General features: G+C 41.5%; 2 protein-coding genes across 3 annotated transcripts in view; both read left to right on the top strand.

Annotated features, from left to right (window-relative positions):
• Positions 1 to 26,074, top strand: part of LOC110531972 (transmembrane and coiled-coil domains protein 1) — a 466,184-nt gene that overhangs the window by 253,794 nt on the left and 186,316 nt on the right. The gene's annotated exons all lie outside the window — the stretch shown is intronic.
• Positions 15,199 to 22,329, top strand: LOC110531971 (beta-1,3-galactosyltransferase 9-like). Of its 2 annotated transcripts, none has more exons than XM_021615518.3 (2): positions 15,199 to 15,372; positions 19,331 to 22,329. In XM_021615518.3, exon 2 carries the CDS (start codon positions 19,565 to 19,567, stop codon positions 20,669 to 20,671), a length of 1,107 nt encoding a protein of 368 aa, XP_021471193.1. In that variant the 5' UTR covers positions 15,199 to 15,372; positions 19,331 to 19,564; the 3' UTR covers positions 20,672 to 22,329. The 2 variants fall into 2 exon arrangements, with proteins under 2 accessions (XP_021471193.1, XP_021471194.1); XM_021615519.3 differs by having other exon boundaries at positions 15,203 to 15,372; positions 19,347 to 22,329.

Below are 26,074 nucleotides of genomic sequence, written 5' to 3'. Positions count from 1 at the left end.
TTTTGAGATGTGAGGTATCACAATCTCTTTCAATAATGGCAGGAATGGAGGAGGTCTTTATTTCAGTGAGATTGCTAAGGCGAACACCGCCATGTTTAGTTTTGCCCAACCTGGGTCGAGGCACAAACACGGTCTCAATGGGGATAGCTGAGCTGACTACACTGACTGTGCTAGTGGCAGACTCCACTAAGCTGGCCTGCACCCTCTCTCATTGTGGAGCTAGGGGAGTTAGAGCCCTGTCTATGTTCGTAGATAAGATGAGAGCACCCCTCCAGCTAGGATGGAGTCCGTCACTCCTCAACAGGCCAGGCTTGGTGAGTCCATGAAATTGGGCCAATTATCTACAAATTATATATTTTGGGAGGTGCAGAAAACAGTTTAACCAGCGATTGAGTTGTGATGAGCTCTACTCTGCTGTAGAGCTCATCACTCCCCCTAACTGGGAGGGGGCCAGAGACAATTACTCGATGCCGGCACTTTGTGTTCTTCCCATTCAACTTGACAAAAACGACCTCTAAACTTATCCTATGTCCCTAAAACAAGTTATAGTTAGTTTCTTTCAACATTGATAGCCAATATTAGACTGTTAACCACCTAACCCTCAATGTTGCTTTGAAGAGCGAGAAAACTCCCTCTCACAGTGACGCCATCTTGGCGTGGTTATGATGTGGTTACCAATACTGAAATACCCATCAGGCGTTGTAAGATCTGGTATGCGTCACTTTGATTTAAAGCTCAGTGAGGACTGCCATTGGCTAAAGGATGGCCATGTGTTCATTCACTCACTGGCCAAATTACGAGTCTTTCAAAAACTAATTTCCATTGACATTCAAACGGAACAAAATGAAGAACCTGGCAATTCGTCAACATATTTACATCTATGAGATACCCGTTATTTAACATTTTATTTGAATGAGAAAACCCTGACAACAAAAATCTAAGCACCCGCGTATATTTACACGTACAACCCCCCAAAACAACCCTTGTCAATGAGATGGCAAAGGTAAAAGGGTCGGTCGGGTTTATCTGTGTGGTACTAGCCGGGTTTATCTGTGTGGTACTAGCCGGCTATCAACGTGATTGGCTGCATTGACAGCTACAGCTCATCTTTTGTCCTCCGTTATAATCTTGCTACATTAAAGATCTATCAAAGGTTTGACACGGGAGACAGGGTATTCAATGACGTTGTCAATGAATAGATATTTTAATAGCGTTGAAAGAAGGGATGACAGCACCGCTCAGTTTTGACAACCATCCTCCAGCCCACAGGGAAGAGTTCTCCCTCGAAAATCACAGCAGCAGCAGTCTAACCGAGCTAAATTGTCCTTCCAATACTAGCTGTGCCTTTCAACACTAGCTTTAAATGTTACAATGTTTATCGCACTGATTGGGTTAAGAAAGGTGGGGGTGTGGCTATATGTCAAATCTAAATTCCATGGAAGTGTGGCAAAGTCTGAAACTATTTGTAAACAATTTCTTACTTTGAATATTGAGGTTTCAAAGGGCCTCTCTATAACTGTGATTGGCTGTTATAGACCCCCCCCCCCCTGCTCTCGGTGATGCATTTTCTTCTTCTTCTTTATGTCTAAACTTCTTTACAGTGAAATTATCTTGATTGGTGATCTCAACTGGTGTTGATTAAAGCCGGTGTCTGATGATTTAAAAATGTTTTGTAATTCTATGAATCTTACCCAGTTGATTAACTCACCCACTCGCCCAAATCTTAAATGCCCAGATAAATCTACCCTGATTGATTTGATATTGACAAATGTTCCACATAAATATTCTGCGGTTGGTGTTTTCTGTAATGATGTAAGTGACCATTGTGCTGTTGTTGCTGTTAGAAATACTAAGGTTCCTAAGACAAACCCACGTTTTATTTGTATGAGAAATTTGTGTTTTAATGAGCAGCTTTTCTTTCATGATTTGTTTTATTTTGACTGGAGCAAGATTGAGTTTATCCCTGATGTGAAAACTGCCTGGAAATTCTTTCATGATGGTTTTTCCCAAATAGTAAACAAACATGCCCCATTCCGCAGGTTCAGGGTTAAAGGGCGGGATAATCCATGGTTTTCTGAGCTGTCCTGTATTATTCACGGCCGTAATCTCATGTTCTGATGCTGATTCTTATTTTTAGGCAGTTTCTTTTCTTTTCAGGAAGACCAAGTCTGAATATTTGATGTCTGTTACCACTGATAACCTGAATGACCCTAGAACATTTTGGAAGGCTATTAAGTCTGTCTGGTAACAGTAATGTTAATGAATTACCGTCATGTGTTTTGAAGGACTCTGTTGCTATATATGACAAAACTGAAATGCTGAATTGTTTCAATGAGCACTTTGTATCATCTGGTAGGCTGTTTGATTCCGTGTCCTCTGTACAACCCTGTGTGGATGAACCAGTGAGAGCTGGTCAAACTTTTAGCTTTTTGCCATTCTCAGTGCAGGTGGTACATAAAGCCCTGAAATCCTTAGATCAGAGAAAGCCTGTAGGTCCTGATCTTTTGGATCCCTGCTTTTTAAATCTGGCAGCTGATTTCATAGCTGAACCACTTACATCTGTTCAATATAACCGTGGAATGTATGAAATTCCAAAGATCTGGAAATCAGCATTTGTCCTACCACTTTTAAAAGGGGGAGATCCAACTATTTTAAATAATTATAGGCCAATCTCAAAGCTGTCACCCCTGGTGAAAATGCTTGAAACGCTTGTAAATAAAAACGATTTTTAGCTGTTCACTTACTAACTCTATTTTATCAATGTACCAATCGGTCTTCAGGAAGAAGCATAGCACAATTTTTATTTGGCCATTTTTATTGTTCAGAAATGTAGTGGGTACCCTCTTCGTTCGCTGGACTTTATCCTGCTAACTGTTCCAAATGTCCGAACTGAATTTGGTAAAAGGGCTTTTATGTACTCTGCGCCATCGTCTTGGAACACCTTACAAAATACTTTTAAACTGGAAGAACTTGCCCCGATTGGTGTTTTTAAGTCACTGATGAAAGATTGAGGCTGATTCCCTGACCTGTTGTGAAGGCTTCTAGGAGTAGTGGGTGGAGGAGTCAGGCGCAGAGAGCAGGTTTAGTTCCGAACGTAGATCTTTATTCCAAAGACAGTGAAAATGGACATGCCAAACACAAGGGCGCATGAAATAACCAGTCCAAAACAAACAGGACTAAACTGTCCGGAAAAATAGAATCCACAAATAATCCAACACCATAAACAGGAAACAAGCCCGCACAAAAGCCGGCGGGCCTAGTGCCCTTAAATAGCCCACAAACAAAACTAAACTCAAAAAAGTTGTAACCAATCAGACCAAACTAACAGAAACAAAAAAAGGGAATCGATGGCAGCTAGTAGGCCGGCGACGACGACCGCCGAGCGCCGCCTGAACAGGAAGAGGCACCATCTTCGGCGGGATTCGTGACACCTGTCAATGTTTTTAATTTGCTTTTTTTTTTTTTATATTCTTGTGAATGCAATGGTTTTTACTAGATTACTTGTAGTTTCATGTTGTCTGTCTAATTTTTTGTAATGACTGGTGCTGCCCATCTTGGCCAGGGCGCTCTTGAAAAAGAGATTTTAATCTCAATGAGCCCTTCCTGGTTAAATAAAGGTTAAATAAAAAATTAAAACAGCGTAAATATTTTGGATGACGACTTACCCCCGGGATCAAAGTTGGAAGATTTAGGGATTTAATTGAATTTGTGTTTTTAATATGTTGTTTTTATTCATTGAAAGGTCATAGTTCGTGACTCCGTTCCTCAAGCCCCTTGCTCTTTTCTCCCTTCTAGTGCGCGGCGCGAGCCTGACAGCACTGACTTTAGCCTGTCTGCCTTCTTCAAAGGGGAGCTGATTGACAACAAAATCTACCAATCTTGTAAACCTTTCATACATTGTAATAGAACATTCCTTAAAATAAGGAGAGAGCTGATTAGGATATTTATGGGTGTGTAAATCTAACCTGTATGCATTTATTGAATCTGACTGTAAAAAGTAGAGGTCGACCGATGATTTTTTCCACGCCGATACTGAATGGAGGACCAAAAAAAAAAGCCGATACCGATTAATCTGCCGATTTTAAAAAATATATATATATATTTGTAATAATGACAATTACAACAATACTGAATTAACACTTTTATTTTAACTTAACACATACATCAATAAAATCAATTTAGTCTCAAATAAATAATGAAACATTTTCGATTTGGTTTAAATCATTTATTTAATTTTTATTTCACCTTTATTTAACCAGGTAGGCTAGTTTAGAACAAGTTCTCATTTGCAACTGCGGCCTGGCCAAGATAAAGCAAAGCAGTTCGACACATACACAGAGTTACACATGGAATAAACAAACATACTACAGTCAATAATACAGTAGAAAAAGTATTTATACAGCATGTGCCAATGAGGTAAGGTAAGGGAGGTAAGGCAATAAATAGGCCATGGTGGCGAAGTAATTACAATATAGCAATTAAACAGTGGAATGGTAGATGTGCAGAAGAGGAGTGTGCAAGTAGAGATACTGGGGTACAAAGGAGCAAGATAAATAAATAAATACAGTATTGGGATGAGGTAGTTGGATGGGCTATTTACAGATGGGCTATGTACAGTTGCAGTGATCTGTGAGCTGCTCTGACAGCTGGTGCTTAAAGCTAGTGAGGGAGATATGAGTCTCCAGCTTCAGTGATTTTTGCAGTTCGTTCCAGTCATTGGCAGCAGAGAAGGAAAGCGGCCAAAGGAAGAATTGGCCTTGGGGGTGACCAGTGAGATATACCTGCTGGAGCGTTTGCTACAGGTGGGTGCTGCTATGGTGACCAGTGAGCTGAGATAAGGTGGGGCTTTACCTAGCAGAGACTTGTAGATGACCTGGAGCCAATGGGCTTGGCAACGAGTATGAAGCGAGGGCCAGCCAACGAGAGCATACAGGTCACAGTGGTGGGTAGTATATGGGCCTTTGGTGACAAAACGGATGGCACTGTAATTGACTGCATCCAATTTGTTGAGTAGAGTGTTGGAGGCTATTTTGTAAATGACATCGTCGAGGATCGGTAGGGTATGGTCAGTTTTACGAGGGTATGTTTGGCAGCATGAGTGAAGGATGGTTTGTTGCGAAATAGGAAGCTAATTCTAGATTTAAATTTTGGATTGGAGATGCTTAATGTAGGTCTGGAAGGAGAGTTTATAGTCTAACCAGACGCCTAGGTATTTGTAGTTGTCCACATATTCTAACGCAGAACCGTCCAGAGTAGTGATGCTGGACGGGCGGGTGGGTGCGGGCAGCGATCGGTTGAAGAGCATGCATTTAGTTTTACTAGCATTTAAGAGCAGTTGGAGGCCACGGAAGGGGAGTTGTATGGCATTGAAGCTCGTCTGGAGGTCAGTTAACACAGTGTCCAAAGAAGGGCCAGAGGTATACAGAATGGTGTTGTCTGCGTAGAGGTGGATCAGAGAATCACCAACAGCAAGAGCGACATCATTGATGTATACAGAGAAGAAAGTCTGCCAGAGGTCCGGACAACAGGCCCTCCGATTTGACACACTGAACTCTATCAGAGAAGTAGTTGGTGAACCAGGCGAGGCAATCATTTGAGAAACCAAGACTATTGAGTCTGCCGATAATGCAGTGCTTGACAAAGTCGAAAGCCTTGGCCAGGTCTATGAATACGGCTGCACAGTAATGTCTCTTATCGATGGCGGTTATGATATCGTTTAGGACTTTGAGCGTGGCTGAGATGCACCCATGACCAGCTCTGAAACCAGATTGCATAGCGGAGAAGGTACGGTGGGATTCGAAATGGTTGGTGATCTGTTTGTTAACTTGACTTTCGAAGACCTTTGAAAGGCAGGGTAGGAGGGATATAGGTCTGTAGCAGTTTGGGTCTAAAGTGTCTCCCCCTTTGAAGAGGGGGATGACCACGGCAGCTTTCCAATCTATGGGAATCTCAGACTATACGAAAGAGAGGTTGAACAGGCTAGAAATAGGAGTTACAACAATTTCGGCAGATCATTTTAGAAAGAGAGGGTCCAGATTGTCTAGCACGGCTGATTTGTAGGGGTACAGATTTTGCAGCTCTTTCAGCACATCAGCTATCTGGATTTGGGTGAAGGAGAAATGGGGAGGCTTGGGCAAGTTGCTGTGGAGGGTGGAGGGCTATTGATCGGGGTAGGGGTAGCCAGGTGGAAAGCATGTCCAGCTGTAGAAAAATGCTTATTGAAATTCTCAATTATATTGGATTTATCAGTGGTGACAGTGTTTCCTAGCCTCAGTGTAGTGGGCAGCTGGGAGGAGGTGCTCTTATTCTCCATGGACTTTACTGTGTCCCATAACTTTTTGGAGTTTGTGCTACAGGATGCAAATTTAAGATGGTGAGGAAGGCACTTTTAAAGAACAGGCAGGCATCCTCTACTGACGGGATGAGGTCAATATCCTTCCAGGATACCCGGGCCAGGTCGATTAGAATGGCCTTCTCGCTGAAGTGTTTATAATGCAAAAAAAAAGTGTTGGAGAAGAAAGTAAAAGTGCAATATTTGCCATGTAAAAAAGCTAACGTTTAAGTTCCTTGCTCAGAACATGGGAACACATGAAATCTGGTGGTTCCTGTTAACATGAGTCTTCAATATTCCCAGGTAAGAAGTTATTTACGTAAGGTTAGTTATTATAGGAATTATAGAACTATTTCTCTGTACCATTTGTATTTCATATACCTTTGACTATTGGATGTTCTTAATGACCTAATGCTCGTATTCCTGTGTTATTATATTATAATTAAGTCTATGATTTGATAGAGCGGTGGAAGGCAGAAGCAGGCTCGTAAGCATTCATTCAAACAGCACTTTCCTGCATTTGCCAGCAGCTCTTCGCTGTGCTTCAAGCATTGCGTTGTTTATGACTTCAAGCCTATCAACTCCCGAGATTAGGCTGGCAAGACTATAGTGCCTTTAAACTTGTTAGGGCTAGGGGTTCCACTAGCGGAACATCCGCTGGAAAGGCAGATATATATTTGAAATATTTAACTTTCAAACGTTCACAAATGCAATACACCAAATTAAAGCTTCTTGTTAATCTACCCATCGTACTTAATTTAAAAAATGCTTTACAACGAAACACACCATATGATTATGTTAGGTCAGAGCCTAGTCACCAAAACACATACAGCCATTTTCCAGCCAAAGCGAGGAGTCACAAAAAGCAGAAATAGAGATGAAATGAATCACTGACCTTTGATGATCTTCATCAGATGACACTCCTAGGACTTCATGTGTCACGCCCTGACCTGAGAGAGACTTTTTGTGTCTCTATTTTGGTTTGGTCAGCGTGTGATTTGGGTTGGCATTCTGTTTCGATATGGTTCTCAATCAGGGACAGCTGTCTATCGTTGTCTCTGATTGGGTATCATACTTGGGTAGCCCTTTCCCCTCCTTCAGTGTGGGTAGTTGTCTTTGTTAGGGGCACTATAGCCCTTCTAAGCTTCACGGTCGTTTTTGTTATTTCTTGTTTTGTTGGAGACATTTTACAAAATAAAAGACAATGTACGCTCAGCACGCTGCACTTTGGTCCGCTTCTTTCGATGGCCGTGACATCATGTTACACAATACACGTATGTTTTGTTTGATTAAGTTCATATTTATATCCAAAAATCTCAGTTTACATTGGCTCTTTATGGTCAGTAATGTTGTGCCTCGAAAACATCCGGCAAATTTTCAGAGAGCTACACCAATTTACAGAAATACTCATACTAAACTTTGATAAGAGTATTATGCACAGAATTATAGATATACTTCTCCTTAATGCAACTGCAGCGTCAGATTTAAAAAAAAACACCATGCAATAATCTGAGTACAGCGCTCAGACAACAAAACAAGCCAAACAGATATCCGCCATGTTGTGGAGTCAACAGAAGTCAGAAATAGCATTATAAATATTCACTTACCTTTGATGATCTTCATCAGAATGCACTCCCAGGAATCCCAGTTCCACAATAAAATGTTTGATTTGTTAGATAAAGTGCATCATTTGTCCAAATACCTCCTTTTTGTTCACACGTTTAGTACACAATCCAAACTCACTAAGTTCAGATGAAAAGTCATATTACAGTTCGTAGAAACATGTCAAACGAAGTATAGAATCAATCTTTAGGATGTTTTTATCATACATCTTCAATAATGTTTCAACCGGAGAATTCCTTTGTCTTTAGGTATGCAATGGAACGCAGGTCACTCTGGCAGAGCCCTTACTCAATCAGCTCTTTCCCCTCTCATTCACAGTAGAAGCCTCAAACAATGTTCTAAAGACTGTTGACATCTAGTGGAAGCCTTAGGAAATGCAATATGACCCCATAGACACTGTAGATTTGATAGGGAATGAGTTGAAAAACTACAAACTTCAGATTTCCCACTTCCTGGTTGGATTTCTCTCAGGTTTTCCCCTGCCATATAAGTTCTGTTATAGTCACAGACATCATTCAAACAGCTTTAGAAACTTCAGAGTGTTTTCTATCCAATACTACTAATACTATGCATATATTAGAAACTGGCCCTGAGTAGCAGGCAGTTTACTCTGGGCACGCTTTTCATCTGAACGTGAAGATGCTGCCCCCTAACCCAAACAGGTTTTAATATGATCAAATCCGGAAACTATCATTTCGAAAAAAAAACATTTATTCTTTCAGTGAAATACGTAACCGTTCCGTATCTAATGGGTGGCATCCCTAAATCTAAATATTCCTGTTACATTGCACAACCTTCAATGTTATGTCATAATTATGTACAGTTCTGGCAAATTAATTACGGTCTTTGTTAGGAAGAAATGGTCTTCACACAGTTCGCAACGAGCCAGGCAGCCCAAACTACTGCATATACCCTGACTCGCTTACACAGAACGCAAGAGAAGTCACAATTTCCCTAGTTAAAAGAAATTCATGTTAGTAGGCAATATTAACTAAATATGCAGGTGTTACGTTCCCCAGTTTGTGTTGTAGTTTGTGTATTTGTGTATTTGCATATTTGCAGATAGCTTATGTGAAGGGCTCGGCGAATGTGGTTGCTGACGCTCTATCACGGGTTTACAAACTGGGGAAGCGTTGGCTTTTGTTATTGCAAAACTAGGTTTGCAATTTTTGTGGTGGGCGTGTTACGTTCCCCAGTTTGTGTTGTAGTTTGTGTATTTGCATGTGTTTTATTTCAGGAAATGGCTTCCTGAAATCCCTCAAGCAGCTGATTGGTCGACTCCAGGGCTAATTGGAGAGCTGACCCCGCCCCCTCGTCAAGACACAGCTGTCTCCAATTATACATTCATTCTGAAGCTATATAAAAGCCAGTGTTCTGTTCAGGAGAGAGATTTTTGGAGGTAGGGATTGCATAGAGAGATTTTGGAGGTAGGGATTGCTGAGAGAGACTTTGCTGAGGTCATTGCAGAGTGATTGTTTGTGATAGAGAGTTTTTTGCTAGTGGTTGATTTTGCTGGGAGTTCATTGCTGAGAGTGGGTATGTTTTGTGAGTTTGTTGCTCAGATAGAGCTTATTTGATGTACTTTGTTTCTTAATTTGTTTGTGAATTGTTTAATATTCTGTTTCATTTGTTCCCAGGGGGGAAGGGGAAGGCACCTTGGGAGTGCTTAGGCAAGAGGCCCGCGGGCATACATATACCCGTAGTATATTCACTGTCTAGGCACACTAGGTAAGACCTGGGCGGACCACCCCCTGTATTTTGGTTAGGGCACAGGTAAGTAGTGGGTAAGCAAATTAGGTAAGTAGTGGGTAGGCAGGTAAGATAAGGAGAGGGGGGGCTTTGAGATTTACTTTCTTTGCTTTGGTTCCGTCCAGCCCCTTTTCCCCATATTACCGTGTAAAGGAATAAAGTCCTTGTAAACGGTACCACATTCTGCCTGTTGTCATCCTTACTCGCACCTACAGTCCATACCTTTTTTCACTTCACGGAAAGTTTAATTGTAGCAGGGTGTTGCGTTCCCTCTTCATAGAGGCGTGCGTAACAGCAGGTTTAAAAATATATACTTGTGTATTGATTTTAAGAAAAGGCATTGATGTTTATGGTTAGCTACACATTGGTGCAAATCACCCGTTTGGCGAAGTAGGCTGTGATTCGATGATAAATTAACAGGCACTGCATCGATTATATGTAACGCAGGACATGCTAGATAAACTAGTAATATCGTCAACCATGTGTAGTTAACTAGTGATTATTTTAAGATTGATAGTTTTTTATAAGATAAGTTCAATGCTAGCTAGTAACTTACTTTGGCTCCTTGCTGCACTTGCGTAACAGGTAGTCAGCCTGCCACGCAGTCTCCTTGTTGAGTGCAATGTAATCGGCCATGATCGGTGTCCAAAAATGCCAATTAACGATTCTTATGAAAACTTGAAATAGGCCCTACATAATCGTCCATTCCGATTAATCGGTCGAGCTTTAGTAAAAAGCCTAATAAGTGTTCTTGTTATAGGCCCTAGTTCATTTGTGCATATACAGTACCAGTCAAAAGTTGACACCTACTCATTCAAGGGTTTTTCTTAATTTTGTTGTTATTTTCTACATTGTAGAATAACAGTGAAGACCTCAACTATAAAATAACACATGGAATCATGTAGTAACCAAAAAAAGTGTTAAACATAACAAAATATATTATAGATTCTTCAAAGTAGCCACCCTTTGCCTCGATGACAGCTTTTCACACTTTGAATTCTCTCAACCAGCTTCACCTGGAATGCTTTAACAGTCTTGAAGTTCCCACATACACAGAGCACTTGTTGGCTGCTTTTCCTTCACTCTGTGGTCCAACTCATTCCAAACCATCTCAATTGGGTTGAGGTAATGTGATTGTGGAGGCCAGGTCATCTGATGCAGCACTCCAACTCTCCTAGCCCTTACACAGCCTGGAGGTGTGTTGGGTCATTGTCCTGTTGAAAAAGAAATGATAGGCCCACTAAGCGCAAACCAGATGGGATGGCATCTTGCTGTGGTAGCCAGTGTGCCTTGAATTCGGAAAAAAAAAATCACGGACAATGTCACCAGCAAAGCATCCCACACCAACACACGACCTTCTCCGTGCTTTACGTTGGGAACCACACATGCAGAGATCATCCGTTCACCTACTCTGCGTCTCACAGACACGGCGGTTGGAACCAAAAGTCACACATTTGGACTCAGACCAAAGGACAATTTCCACCAGTCTAATGTCCATTGCTCGGGTTTCTTGGCCCAAGCAAATCTCTTATTGGTGTCTTTTAGTAGTGAAGGCCTGATTCTCGCAGTCTCCTCTGAACAGTTGATGTTGAGATGGGTCTGTTTCTTGAACTTTGTGCAGCATTTATTTGAGCTGCAATTTGAGGCTGGTAACTAATGATCTATCCTCTGCAGCAGAGGTAACTATGGGTCTTCCTTTCTTGTGGTGGTCCTCATGAGAGCCAGTTTCATCATAGCACTTTATGGTTTTTGCGACTGCACTTGTGGAACATTTCAAGAACTTTGAAAGTTTCTTCATTGACTGAACATAATGATGGACCTCTTTGCTTATTTGAGCTGTTCCTGCCATAATATTGTATTTTACCAAATAAGGCTATCTTCTGTAAACCACCCCTACCTTGTCACAACACAATTGATTGGCTCAAACGCATTAAGAAATTCCACAAATGAACATTTAACAAGGTACACTTGTTAATTGAAATGAATTCCAGGAGACTACCTTATGAAGCTGTTTGAGAAAATGCCAAGAGTGTGCAAACCTGTCATCAAGGCAAAGGGTGGCTACTTTTGAAAAATATTTTGTTTAACACTTTTTTGGTTACTACATGATTCCATATGTGTTATAGCCCTCCCGAGTGGCGCAGGGGTCTAAGGCACTGCATCTCAGTGCTAGAGGCGTCACTAGAGACACTGGTTTGATTCCAGGATGTATCACAACCGGCCGTGAATGGGAGACCCATAGGGTGGCGCATAATTGGCTCTGGGTTAGGGTTAGGCCAGGGTAGGCCATCATTGTAAATAAGAATTTGTTCTTAACTGACTTGCTTGGTTAAATAAAAAATGTCATAGTTTTGATGTCTTCGCTATTATTCTACAATGTATAAAATAGTAAAAATAAACTCTAGAATGAGTAGGTTTTTTTAATTAGTACTAAAAAGTAGTAGGGCCCATAAGAAAGGCAATATATGGACAATGTCAATGCTACATTCAGGCAGCCAGTAAAGAAATTCCCCTTTGCTACAGCTAATACTACAGCCAACTCTGCAGTAGACAACCCCAATACATGCCGATAGTGTGGCATTTCTCATGGACGAGGAAAACACTGCCCAGCCTATGGAAAAATATGCAAATCCTGTGGTACAGCTAATCACTTCACAAGGAAGCTAATACTTCTGGCCATTCTTTGGACATTGTTAACAACCCTCCAGGCAAGCTTCAATGCCATACAACTCTCCTTCCGTGGCCCCCAATTGCTCTTAAATACAAGTCAAACTAAATGCATGCCCTTCAACCGATCGCTGCCTGCACCTGCCCAACATCACTACTCTGGACGGCTCGAACTTAGAATACGTGGACAACTACAAATACCTAGGTGTCTGGTTAGACTATAAACTCTCCTTCCAGACCCACATCAAACATCTCCAATACAAAGTTAAATCTAGAATTGGCTTCCTATTTCACAACAAAGCATCCTTCACTCATGCTGCCAAACATACCCTTGTAAAAATGACCATCCAAACCAATCCTCGACTTCGGCAATGTCTTTTACAAAATAGCCTCCAATAACCTACTCAACAAATTGGATGCAGTCTATCACAGTGCAATCCATTTTGTCACCAAAGCCCCATATACTACCCACCATCGTTGGCTGGCCCTCGCTTCATACTCGTCACCAAACCCACTGGCTCCATGTCATCTACAAGACCCTGCTAGGTAAAGTCCCCCCTTATCTCAGCTCACTGGTCACCATAGCATGACCCACCTGTAGCACGCGCTCCAGCAGGTATATCTGTAACGGTTTTCTTCCTGGGAAGGATCGGAGGACCAAAATGCAGCGTGGTTAAAGTTCATGGTTCTTTAATTAGAGAAACTATACATGAACAGAATACAAAACAAGAACCGTGAAAACCCGAAAACAGTCCCGTGTGGCACAAACACTGACACAGGAGACAACCACCCACAAAATACCCAAAGAATATGGCCGCCTAAATATGGTTCCCAATCAGAGACAACGATAAACACCTGCCTCTGATTGAGAACCACTCTAGCCAACCATAGACTTCCCTAGACAACTACACTGAACACAACCCCATAAATCTAATAAACCCCTAGACAAGACGAAACACAATAAATCACCCATGTCACACCCTGTCCTAACCAAAATAATAAAGAAAACACAGATAACTAAGGCCAGGGCGTGACAATATCTCTCTGGTCACCCCCAAAACCATATTCTTTCTTTGGCCGCCTCTCCTTCCAGTTCTCTGCTGCCAATGACTGGAACGAACTACAAAAATCTCTGAAACTGGAAACACTTATCTCTCTCACTAGCTTTAAGCACCAACTGTCAGAGCAACTCACAGATTACTGCACCTGTACTTAGCCCAACTATAATTTAGCCCAAACAACTACCTCTTTCCCTACTGTATTCATTTATTTTACTTATTTATTTTGCTCCTTTGCACCCCATTATTTTTATTTCTACTTTGCACATTCTTCCACTGCAAATCTACCATTCCAGTGTTTTACTTGCTATATTGTATTTACTTTGCAACCATGGCCTTTTTTTTGCCTTTACCTCCCTTATCTCACCTCATTTGCTCACATCGTATATAGACTTGTTTATACTGTATTATTGACTGTATGTCTGTTTTACTCCATGTGTAACTCTGTGTTGTTGTATGTGTCGAACTGCTTTGCTTTATCTTGGCCAGGTCGCAATTGTAAATGATAACTTGTTCTCAACTTGCCTACTTGGTTAATTAAAGGTGAAATAAATAAATAAATCCAAATAAAAGTGCACTCCATGGAAACAAACACAGATGAAGGGAACGACAGCACAGAGGATGTACATGCTAGCGAGTGCATAGGGGCAGTGAGGGCAAAAGGACAAAAGTGGTTTGTCACTCTGCTACTTAATAATAAACCACAGCAATGCCAGCTAGATTCAGGGGCCACATGCAATTTTATGAGCCTTAAAGACAAAAGGAGGCTCGCGCCCAGAGACAAACTCACACAGAGTAGCACCAAGCTGAAACTGTATTCAGGCCAGTTCATGACCTCTTTAGGCCTGTTTGTGACAGAGTGTGTTTTACGTGGCCAGAAACACACCCTTGAGTTTGAAATAGTTGAGGCTAGTCTACAGCCATTACTGTCAGGTTCTACATGCGAGTGCCTTGGGCTCATTAACTTCACCATCCCTGCTGATCTTAACATTATAGACAAAGTCCAGTCTGGGCCCCTGAGCAAGGAGACACTCCTAAGCAAGTACCATGATGTCTTCAACGCACCGGTCGAGTCAGTTCCCAGGGAAGTCCACTTTGAGTTGGACGCAGCAATCCAGCCTGTCCAGTGTGCACCCCGCAATGTACCAGTGGCCATGAAAGCAGCTACGAAGGCTCAGCTTGACCACGCTCCTACTTGGTCGAAGTGAATGGATCACTGTACCTTTGTAACAGGGTTGACCTTCGGATTGCTGAGCCAGCACCTACTCAGAACCCTGATGGCCAAAGGGGTCGCATGACAAAAGACAGAACCCCAGCAAGTCACATGGGGCCTGAGGCACTGGGCGAAGAGCCAGGGGATCACAGGTCGGCTGCTCCCTCGCCCATCAATTCTCCCCTTAGACATTCAGGTGACACGCCTGTGCGGGAACCCGCAGTCCTCGCAGACAAGCCCCCTGTCTTTTCACGCTGCGGGTGTCTGTCCCAGCCACCAAAAATACTTAATCTGTATGTTTCCCATCAGGGATTGTTGACAGAGATAAAAGTGAAGAGAATATCAAAATGTGTTGTTACCTGAGAATTTTTTTTTTTTTTAAATACTGAACTGTTCATGTTGGAAATTGTTACTAGGTTTGTTTTGTTAGTGAATTGACACCTCCTGTCCTATTTTATTAAATGGAAGATGTTATGGGTGTAAAATGGCACAGTGATGCCATCTGTTGGTAAATGTTCATTATTGCAACTCTTGTGTTTCACCGGGGTGCTTGAGATACCCGGATGTTTGATGTACTCGAACAAGACTGGTTACTCGCATCAATGCCTCGGTCTCGTCATTTAACATTCAAGCAAATTGTTTCTGCTCAGCGGGAATGAATTTGAAACCGTACAATATTGCGGACCAAAACGGAACCATGGACAGAATGTGTTGACACTGTCGTCTTCAAGGTTTGATGTTATTGCGTTTTTATTTATTAGCGTGCTCAGATGATATCAGCATTTGATTGTTAGGCTATACAGCCGGGGTGTCAAACTCAATCCATGGGCCTAGTGTCTGCTGGGTTTAGTTTTTTCCCCTTTCAATTAAGACCTAGACAACCAGTTAATTAATTAATCAAGTACAAGGGACGAGCGAACAAGCAGAGACTTGGCCTTCATCGGAATGAGTTTGACACGTGCTATACAAGATGATAAGCAATATTTTTTTTACCTTTATTTATGCAGAGAATGTAAATTGACACTATGGTCTATTTTGCAACTGTTGCCTGTATTACAACAAACAACAATTCAAAAAGCTCAAAGAGATAACATATTACATAAAGATCAGAAATACAGAGCAAAATTATTCGATTTTCAATCACAAACAAATACACGAGCAAGCAACATAAGTACAGGAAATACACAAAGAAAAACAAAAAACTATCATAAAAAACAACCACATTCCTTGGTAAATAATTGAATCTGAATTGCCCATAAGGCACTAATGCATCCTATTTGAAGCAGTCAAATAAATGTAATACTTGTCAATGTCGAGAGCATAACCTTCATAGTGCCAAAACGCGCACAGCACAACTGTAGCCTAGTCAAGCCAATCCCTGGAATGTTGTGCTGTTAAACGGCATTTTCTATAGAGGGGAAGTTCTCTGCAGGTGTTATTGCCTTCCCTGTAAGTGGAAGGGAGGAGTTTAACGATATCTCGGTTGGTGTGGTGGGTGTGTGTGTATATACAGTGCCTTGCGAAAGTATTCGGCCCCCTTGAACTTTGCGACCTTTTGCCACATTTCAGGCTTCAAACATAAAGATATAAAACTGTATTTTTTTGTGAAGAATCAACAACAAGTGGGACACAATCATGAAGTGGAACGACATTTATTGGATATTTCAAACTTTTTTAACAAATCAAAAACTGAAAAATTGGGCGTGCAAAATTATTCAGCCCCCTTAAGTTAATACTTTGTAGCGCCACCTTTTGCTGCGATTACAGCTGTAAGTCGCTTGGGGTATGTCTCTATCAGTTTTGCACATCGAGAGACTGACATTTTTTCCCATTCCTCCTTGCAAAACAGCTCGAGCTCAGTGAGGTTGGATGGAGAGCATTTGTGAACAGCAGTTTTCAGTTCTTTCCACAGATTCTCGATTGGATTCAGGTCTGGACTTTGACTTGGCTATTCTAACACCTTGATATGTTTATTTTTGAACCATTCCATTGTAGATTTTGCTTTATGTTTTGGATCATTGTCTTCTTGGAAGACAAATCTCCGTCCCAGTCTCAGGTCTTTTGCAGACTCCATCAGGTTTTCTTCCAGAATGGTCCTGTATTTGGCTCCATCCATCTTCCCATCAATTTTAACCATCTTCCCTGTCCCTGCTGAAGAAAAGCAGGCCCAAACCATGATGCTGCCACCACCATGTTTGACAGTGGGGATGGTGTGTTCAGCTGTGTTGCTTTTACGCCAAACATAACGTTTTGCATTGTTGCCAAAAAGTTCAATTTTGGTTTCATCTGACCAGAGCACCTTCTTCCACATGTTTGGTGTGTCTCCCAGGTGGCTTGTGGCAAACTTTAAACAACACTTTTTATGGATATCTTTAAGAAATGGCTTTCTTCTTGCCCCTCTTCCATAAAGGCCAGATTTGTGCAATATACGACTGATTGTTGTCCTATGGACAGAGTCTCCCACATCAGCTGTAGATCTCTGCAGTTCATCCAGAGTGATCATGGGCCTCTTGGCTGCATCTCTGATCAGTCTCCTCCTTGTGTGAGCTGAAAGTTTAGAGGGACGGCCAGGTCTTGGTAGATTTGCAGTGGTCTGATACTCCTTCCATTTCAATATTATCGCTTGCACAGTGCTCCTTGGGATGTTTAAAGCTTGGGAAATCTTTTTGTATCCAAATCCGGCTTTAAACTTCTTCACAACAGTATCTCGGACCTGCCTGGTGTGTTCCTTGTTCTTCATGATGCTCTCTGCGCTTTTGACGGACCTCTGAGACTATCACAGTGCAGGTGCATTTATACGGAGACTTGATTACACACAGGTGGATTGTATTTATCATCATTAGTCATTTAGGTCAACATTGGATCATTCAGAGATCCTCACTGAACTTCTGGAGAGAGTTTGCTGCACTGAAAGTAAAGGGGCTGAATAATTTTGCACGCCCAATTTTTCAGTTTTTGATTTGTTAAAAAAGTTTGAAATATCCAATAAATGTCGTTCGACTTCATGATTGTGTCCCACTTGTTGTTGATTCTTCACAAAAAAATACAGTTTTATATCTTTATGTTTGAAGCCTGAAATGTGTCAAAAGGTCGCAAAGTTCAAGAGGGCCGAATACTTTCGCAAGGCACTGTATTTATATATATATATCTATATCAATGGTGGAAAAGGTACTCAATTGTCATGCATGACTAAAAGTGAATATACCTTAGTAGAAAAGGACTCAAGGGAAAGTCACCCAGTAAAATATTACTTGAGTAAAAGTCTAAAAGTATTTGTTTTTAAATATACTTAAGTATCAAAAGTAAATGGAATTGCTAAAATGTACTTAAGTATAAAAAGTAAAAGTATAAACCATTTCAAATTCCTTATATTAAGCAAACCAGATGGTACAATTGTCTTTCTTTTGTTGTTCTTGTTGTTGGATAGCCAGGGGCACACTCCAACACTCAGACATAATTTACAAACAAAGCATTTGTGTTTAGTCTGCCAGATCATGATAAGTGTGTGAATTGGACAATTTTCCAGCAAAATGTAACAGGTACTTTTGGGTGTCAGGGAGTAAGTAAATGCACGGAGTAAAAAATACATAATTTTCTTTAGGAATGTAGTAAAGTAAAAGTTGGCAAAAATATAAATAGTAAAGTTGTGGAATTTCTTTCCTCCTTAATGCATTTGAGCCAATCAGTTTTGTGTTGTGGCAAGGTAGCTGTGGTATACAGAAGATAGCCCTATTTGGTAAAAGACCAAGTCCATATTATGGCAAGAACAGCTCAAATAAGCAAAGAGAAACAAAGTCCATCATTACTTTAAGACACGAAGGTCAGTCAATACGGAAAATGTCGAGAACTTTGAACGTTTCTTCAAACGCAGTCGCAAAAACCATCAAGCGCTATGATGAAACTGGGTCTCGTGAGGACCGCCACAGGAAAGGAAGACCCAGGGTTACCTCTGCTGCTGAGGATAAGTTCATTAGAGTTACCAGCCTCAGAAATTGCAGCCCAAATAAATGCTTCACAGAGTTCAAGTAGCAGACACATCTCAACAGCAACTGTTCAGAGGAGACTGCGTGAATCGGGCCGTCATGGTCGAATTGCTGCAAAGAAACCACTACTAAAGGACACCAATAATAAGAGGAGACTTGCTTGGGCCAAGAAACATGCGCAATGGATATATATATATATATATATATATATATATATATATATATATATGTGTGTATTTGAGTTATACTACCCCCACCTTGTCACAACCCAACTGATTGGCTCAAATGCAGAAAAAAAGTTGACAAATCAACTTTTAACTAGGTATACCTGTTAATTGAAATGAATTCCAGGTGACTATCTCAGGAAGCTGGTTGAGAGAATTCCAAGAGTGTGCAAAGCTGTCAAGGCAAAGTGTGGCTACTTTGAAGAATATCAAATATAAAATATATTTTGATTTGTTTAATAAAATGTTGGTTATTACATGATTCCAAAGAAAGTAGTGAAAAATAAAGAAAAACCCTTGAATGAGTGTCCAAACCTTTGACTGGTAGGTGGAAAGACTTACTCTCTTTCGTTTTTATTTGCACTGAGAATAGCGACACCATTTTGATGCATGTAGAGTGTTGTGGGAAGTAAGGCCATTGACAGCTCCAGGTAAATGTCTGTCTGTTAACCCCAATTTGTATTTGCCTCTTTAACGCACAGTTTTACCGGTCTGCAGAGTGAAAGCATCACACAACACCCACCAACAACCTGGATAGTTATCCGCTAGCAGATCAACTGAGGTTCAAGCAAGAGATGCAAGAGACAACGAGGAAGTAAAACATGAGAAAAGCAAACAATTCAGAGTTATAAAGCTGGACTGAGAGAAGACCAGAGGATAAAGAGAGAGAGAAGGGGTGAGTTTTTGCGCTGCAGTGTGGAGGTTGGAGGGAGGTCATGGTGTGGCAGGGGCTGTGGGTGTTTAAGCCCCGCTTTGGGAAGCGTGGGGGCCGGTTCGGAGTGGTGCCTGCTCTCTGTCTGCTGATAGTCAGTGCTGCCCTGCTAGCTCTACTCTTCATTGACTCCATTGAGTCATGGGCCACATACATGAATATGAACACAATGGTAGAGGCACAGGGGGGGATCATACCCCCTCAGAGTGTCCCCCCAACCAGACCCGAGGAGTACCTCCTTATGCCCAGCCCTCATGTCTGCCAGCATGCCAAGCCCTACCTCATCACCATGGTGACCTCCGCCCCAGCCAATCAGAGGGCCCGCCAGGCCATCCGGGACACGTGGGGTGGGGAGGTGGAGGTCAGGGGTCATAGGGTCATGACCTTGTTCATGCTCGGGGTGGCCTCTGACCCCGGGCTAGCCAAACTGCTGATAGATGAGTCCTGGGAAAGAGGGGACCTGATTCAAGGGCGTTTCTGGGAGTCCTACTCCAACCTGACTCTGAAGACGCTATCGATGCTGAGCTGGGCCCAACGCTTCTGCCCCCAGGCCCACTTCCTGGCCAAGGTGGACGATGACGTCCTGTTCAACCCTGGAGCCCTTCTGCTCTACCTGAACAGCACCTACGAGCACGGGGACCTGTACCTGGGCCGGCTCCACCAAAACGTGGCTCCAGACCGAGACCCAGGCAGTAAGCACTACCTCCCTAGAGGGGCGTACCCTGCCTCTGTCTTCCCCGACTACTGCAGCGGCACTGCCTACATCCTGTCCCGCTCCGCCTTGCTCAAGATCTCCCTGATGGCCGCTGCCTCGCCTCCGTCCACTCCTCTGCCCCCCGAGGACGTGTTTGTGGGACTGTGTGCCCGTGAGGCTGGAATGCTGCCCTCCCACTGCCCACTGTTCTCTGGTGGGCCTGTGGTGCCTTACGGGCGCTGCTGCTACCAGGCCATGGTGTCCATCCATCACATCTCCCCCAGCGAGATGCTCCGGTTCTGGGCTGACGTCCACTCCCCTCCCTCCTGCTCCTGGTTGGGTATGCGTGCCTCCCTGGGGGTCTGTAAAGTCCGGGCCATGCTGGGGACCTTTCTGGGGGTGGAGCAGGGGCTATGAGAGTGTTATTGCCATTGTGGATAGAAAATACTATTGCGTTATGGGGGGCTGTTTCTCTGCCAGTATTTCAATACTGTGAATAGCACAAGTGGCAAGCACTCTATTTCATTAGCTATGATGAGGAATCACTGTGCAGTGTGAAAATGTACTTTTATTTTTATAGACTTTTAGGAACACTTTAAATGTATTTTATGGTGATGATTATTACGCTAGCATTTTGTAAAAGCTGAAGCTATATGAATCCGTTGATTTATTAGTGTGAATATATTTTTAAGACTGTTAAAACACACACTACACAGACATTAACTGTAGATATGAAAATATTACTGACCAGGAAACATAACATACAGGATATCCTAATGTCAGTGTTTCACCTATATTAATTCCGCAGTGTTTGATATTTCCTTTACATTGTACTATCCAGTACAACAATGAAACATTTAAAAATCAAATGTAAATGCTTAAATGACAAATAATTTCTCACGTTTGTCATTTCATTTGCTTGTTGTGATAGCATGAATTGTGACAAATTACATCAATTGGCAATTGACAATGCTTTTCCATACTCCCTCCAGCATGTGGCATTTTTTCATTGTTTCGCCCAACAAGCAAGGAGTTTTTCTATGGAGGTCAATGAGGGGGTGTCGAATTTGGTTAACAAAAAAATGTATGGATTATTTGCTGCATGAGGTTTATTTGATCGAATAGAAGTTTCGTAATGATTATGTTGATACGAGTCTACTGATATAAGTAGGACACATGACATCCCGGCAACTTTGAGAAAAAACATGTTAAATCGGAGTTGTCTCTAGATGGCTATGCATATTCATGGCATGAGGCTAGTACCATAGCTTCTCTCCACTGAATATAGGCGGTTGCGGGCGGTTGTCAACATCCCTCATCGGATATTCAAAAAAGGATTACAATAATGAGCTGTATCCACCAATCCAAAGAAAGGATAGGCGGGAGCTAGACAGCCCGCCATGCCGCTTTGTGGGCAACGACTCCCATTGTTAGGGTGGAAAGACATGTACAGTGCCTTGCGAAGTATTAACTTAAGGGGGCTGATAAATTTTGCACGCCCACTTTTTCAGTTTTTGATTTGTTAAAAAAGTTTGAAATATCCAATAAATGTCGTTCCACTTCATGATTGTGTCCCACTTGTTGTTGATTCTTCACAAAAAAATACAGTTTTATATCTTTATGTTTGAAGCCTGAAATCTGGCAAAAGGTCGCAAAGTTCAAGGGGGCCGAATACTTTCGCAAGGCACTGTATCTTGTCAGTATACGGTATCTATAATATTTGGTATTGCTAGCATGCCCAGGCAACCTCTTCCGCCTCACATTACCAAAACACCGCCAACCGTGTTTGATTGACAGGTCTAACACATTGAAAAGGCAAAGGAGCAATGAGGAAACTATATAACATTTGAATTTTGACAGTCTTAAACCACAGAGTTTTGGAAAATAATTGTCAATTGTAACTGAGAAAGCATGAATTGTGACAAAAAGAAAATGCAGTCACAACAAGCAAAAACATGAGAAATAGTTTGTCATTTAAGCATTTAAATATGTCAGTGTTGTACTGGATAGTACCATGGAATTTAAATATGTGACTAGTTTCAGGAAACTACTTCACAGGAGAGGCATTTCAATATGGGGGCGGCAGGGTAGCCTAGTGGTTAGAGCGTTGGACTAGTAACCGGAAGGTTGTGAGTTCAAACCCCCGAGCTGACAAGGTACAAATCTGTCGTTCTGCCCCTGAACAGGCTGTTCCCAGGCCGTCATTGAAAATAAGAATTTGTTCTTAACTGACTTGCCTGGTTAAATAAAGGTAAAAAAAAAAAATATATAAAAAAAAAAAAAAAAACATTTTTTGGGCAGAAATGCCTTCTGGAACATGTGAACTTTCATATGCCTTAATCATTAATGTGTATGCCATCTGTAAATATGAATTTTAAAAAAATACATTATGAGCCTAGTTGATTTAGCCATGGAAAAAGACCGTAACCTTCCCGCTAGCCATTATTGGCTGAGATAATGGATGTGCTGCACATGCCAAGAGATGAGTTAGGATTGGTCTGCCATGTAGCACGCTTCCGTCTATAACATGAGCTGCTTAGTATTTGTAGGTAATCCTTTTCTAAAGCGGCATTTTTGAAATGACTAAAAAAGTGTTTCTAAGGCTTTTGAAATGGTTTTGAAAGTTGTTTTGAAATCAGTGTAATGCCTGATGGAAGCAGAGTGTGATAGCTAAGGAGATGGAGAAAATTCAAGCATTTGATTGCAATTGAGGAGGGAGTCAAAAAGAGAACACATAAGGCTGTTGTATAAAACACCTGTCTCCAGATTACATCTTCAAACTAAGGGCAACCATGGCATCCGTGACGGAGAGGGAGAAGCGTTCATCCATCTATACGGGTAAGAGAGTCTAGCTAGCTACATTTTCAGAAATGATACATTTCTAATTTAGTTTTCATTGCAAGTTAAAGCTTACTGTTAGCTAACTAGCTAATGTTACATGTATGATCTGTGTAGTAATATACGTATCTCATTGCGATTTGCATGCCATGCTAGCTAACATTGAGCCCAGCTAGTTGGTTAGCTTTAACAATCTGTAGATTTATGCAGGGTAGTAATGCTATGATTTGGGATTATGGTTAATTGTTTAGCTAGCTATCTAGCTATATGTTTAAACAAAATACTCCACTGGGCAAGTAACCATTTCACTGTACCGTTTACAACTTCTGCATCCTGTGCATGTGACAAATAAACTTGTATTTTATTTTATATAGTGTGTGTTACCAGAGACGCTAATGTGAAGAACATCAACTGCACAAAAGTCTAATTTGGATATAATGTTAGGCCAACAAGTCAGCGTCCAAGTTCTAAAATTCTCCGGTAGAATGCCCTGCTTTTATTTTGTCACACTCGCAACCGTAAGCTATTTTCTGAAATTAGTACACTACCGTACTCACCGTGTAGCACAGTGGTTCCCAACCAGGGGTACGAGGACCCCGGGGGTACATTGCCTATCCACAGTGGGTACTTGAGAAGACTCATGAGACCATAGGCTTACTGGTAAAATACAAGAGGGGGTAATTTGGGGGGTACTCCAGGCATAGCAAAATACTGTTGGTGGTACAGTAACCAGAAAAGGTTGGGAACTACTGATTCAGCACATGGTCTCACATGTGAATCCTTAAAGAGATGGGTGGGGCTAAGACTTAAGAGGGTGTGAACTATGCTGGATGGGTGTAGAGAAAGAGCTTTCCAGTAGTTGTACCAAAACATTCACAGGCCAAAAGTGGGGATACAAGTTTGTCAACTTTCAAAGGAGATTTACTTTCTCAATGTTCCTCAACTGTAATGTAATGATATACCATTTTCTAGCTCTGAGCCTCTACTTTTATCCAATGTAAATCAACATTTTGCTACATAAGACCAAATCGAGCCTGATGCTCACATATTAAACAAACTTTGCTATTTCAAACTTTACTATTTGGCAGGTATTATGCATGCTCAATCATGAAAGTGATAATGCTATATATTACTTTGAACTTTAATTATAATTTTGTCACAACAAATGCATACCCATTTAGGAAAAGGAATTACAAACATATTGATTTATCATTTTTGTCCATTTGCCTTTTCAATTGACTTTCGGCAGCGAAATGCTTCCATATATTTTTTGTATGGACATGTATGGATTTTTCTGGGCTGGGAGTAATGATTTGTCTGACCCAGAGAGGGATTTTGTCCACTGCTGCAGAGGGCTTTTCTGCAATCAGTTGAGATCCAATACAGAGTCAAATGCAGTTTACAAAATGTTGTTGACAAAAGTACATCTCTTGGATTTTTCAGACGTGGGGACATAATTTGACACCCACTCATCTCTTTGCTCCTGTGTGCAGGATAAATAGAATAACTATCTAATATATTATTGTTTACAATAACCTTTCAATACTAATGTGGTCAGAAGCGAACTGGAACATTGTATGAACAAAGGGTGGATCCGGGTTGCATGTAAGTTCTTCCTTAATATAGATGATGACGACAGGAAGGCAAAGCGAGGCAAAAAAAATGAAACCCGAACCTTCCCGCAGTTGCCTAGCAACCAGGGGGCAGGTGAATCATATCCTGAATGTCTGTCTGTCCACACAAAGCTATTTTACCCATTCTATACAGTTCTGTCATTTTCACTCTCATTTGTGACAAACTCTGCCCCCCTGGGTTCAACGTCTATGCCACTTTGGTTCAATGTTGTTTCATTGAAATGACATAGAAACAACGTTTATTCAACCAGTGTGTGCTGATTATAAGTAGTCACGTGCAAAGCAGGTTATAACATGCAAAGTCTTGAAACCAGACCTGCGTGCAATTAATCAGCCAATGTCAATGAGCATTGATAAAAACACTCTTGCATGAGATAAACCAAACTTGATTTTCTGGTTATTGCACACCCATAGAATGGTCTGCTGAGAAATGAATCAACAATGTCCACTTCCTTGACGTCCACATAACTAAATAGAATAACATGTATTGTCCTAAACTAAGGCGGTGAGGGCCGACAGGTAGCCTTGCGGGTAGGAGTGTTGGGCCAGTTACCATGGTCTTTTGATCCCCGGGCGCCGAAGATGTCGATTAAGGTAGCTTTTCGCACCTCTCTGATTCAGAGGGGTTGGGTTAAAAATGCGGAAGACACATTTCGGTTGAATGCATTCAGTTGAACAACTGACTAGGTATCTCCCCTTTCCCAGTTCAAGGCTTATACATTTAAAAATTGTGAAATCTTGATAAAAAACTCATATTTCATACATAATTATTTAGCAATTAAATAATTCAGAGGTGTTAGGATTATAGAAGCACAATACATTGGTGGCGTTACCCTCGCATACAGAAGAGCAGGAAGGCAGTAAATATGTGGTAGTTGCTTTGATTATCAATGAGTCCCTGGCCTTCAGGGAGAGACAGTGCATTTGGACAGTATTCAGATCCCTTCATTTTGTTACGTTACAACCGTATTCTAAAATTAATTCAAGTTTCTCTCATCAATTTACACACAATACCGCATAATGAAAAAGCAAAAACAGGGTTAGATGTATTTTTTTGGGGCAAATTTAAAAAACCAAATCAAATTTTATTTGTCACATGCGCCGAATTCAACAGGTGTCGACCTTACAGTGAAATGCTTACTTATGAGCCTTAACCAACAATGCAGTAACAAAAATATGAATAAGAAATAAAACAAAAAAATAATTCAAGAGCAGCAGAGTTAATGTGTGGAGGCACAAGTTAGTCAATGTAATTGAGGTAATATGTACATGTAAAAATAGGGGGAGCAATGAAAATAGTGTGGGTAGCCATTTGATTAGATGCTCAGGAATCTTATGGCTTAAGCGC

The sequence above is a fragment of the Oncorhynchus mykiss genome, chromosome 9, assembly GCF_057628025.1.
Source record: "Oncorhynchus mykiss isolate SJ-2025 chromosome 9, ASM5762802v1, whole genome shotgun sequence".
Classification (NCBI taxonomy): domain Eukaryota; kingdom Metazoa; phylum Chordata; class Actinopteri; order Salmoniformes; family Salmonidae; genus Oncorhynchus; species Oncorhynchus mykiss.
Note: the sequence above shows the minus strand (reverse complement) of the source record. Positions and strands in the feature narration are given on the sequence as shown.

Bases quoted from the DNA above. Each gene is read 5' to 3' on its own strand.
- LOC110531971 (XM_021615518.3), top strand. From the start codon at position 19,565: ATGGTGTGGCAGGGGCTGTGGGTGTTTAAGCCCCGCTTTGGGAAGCGT.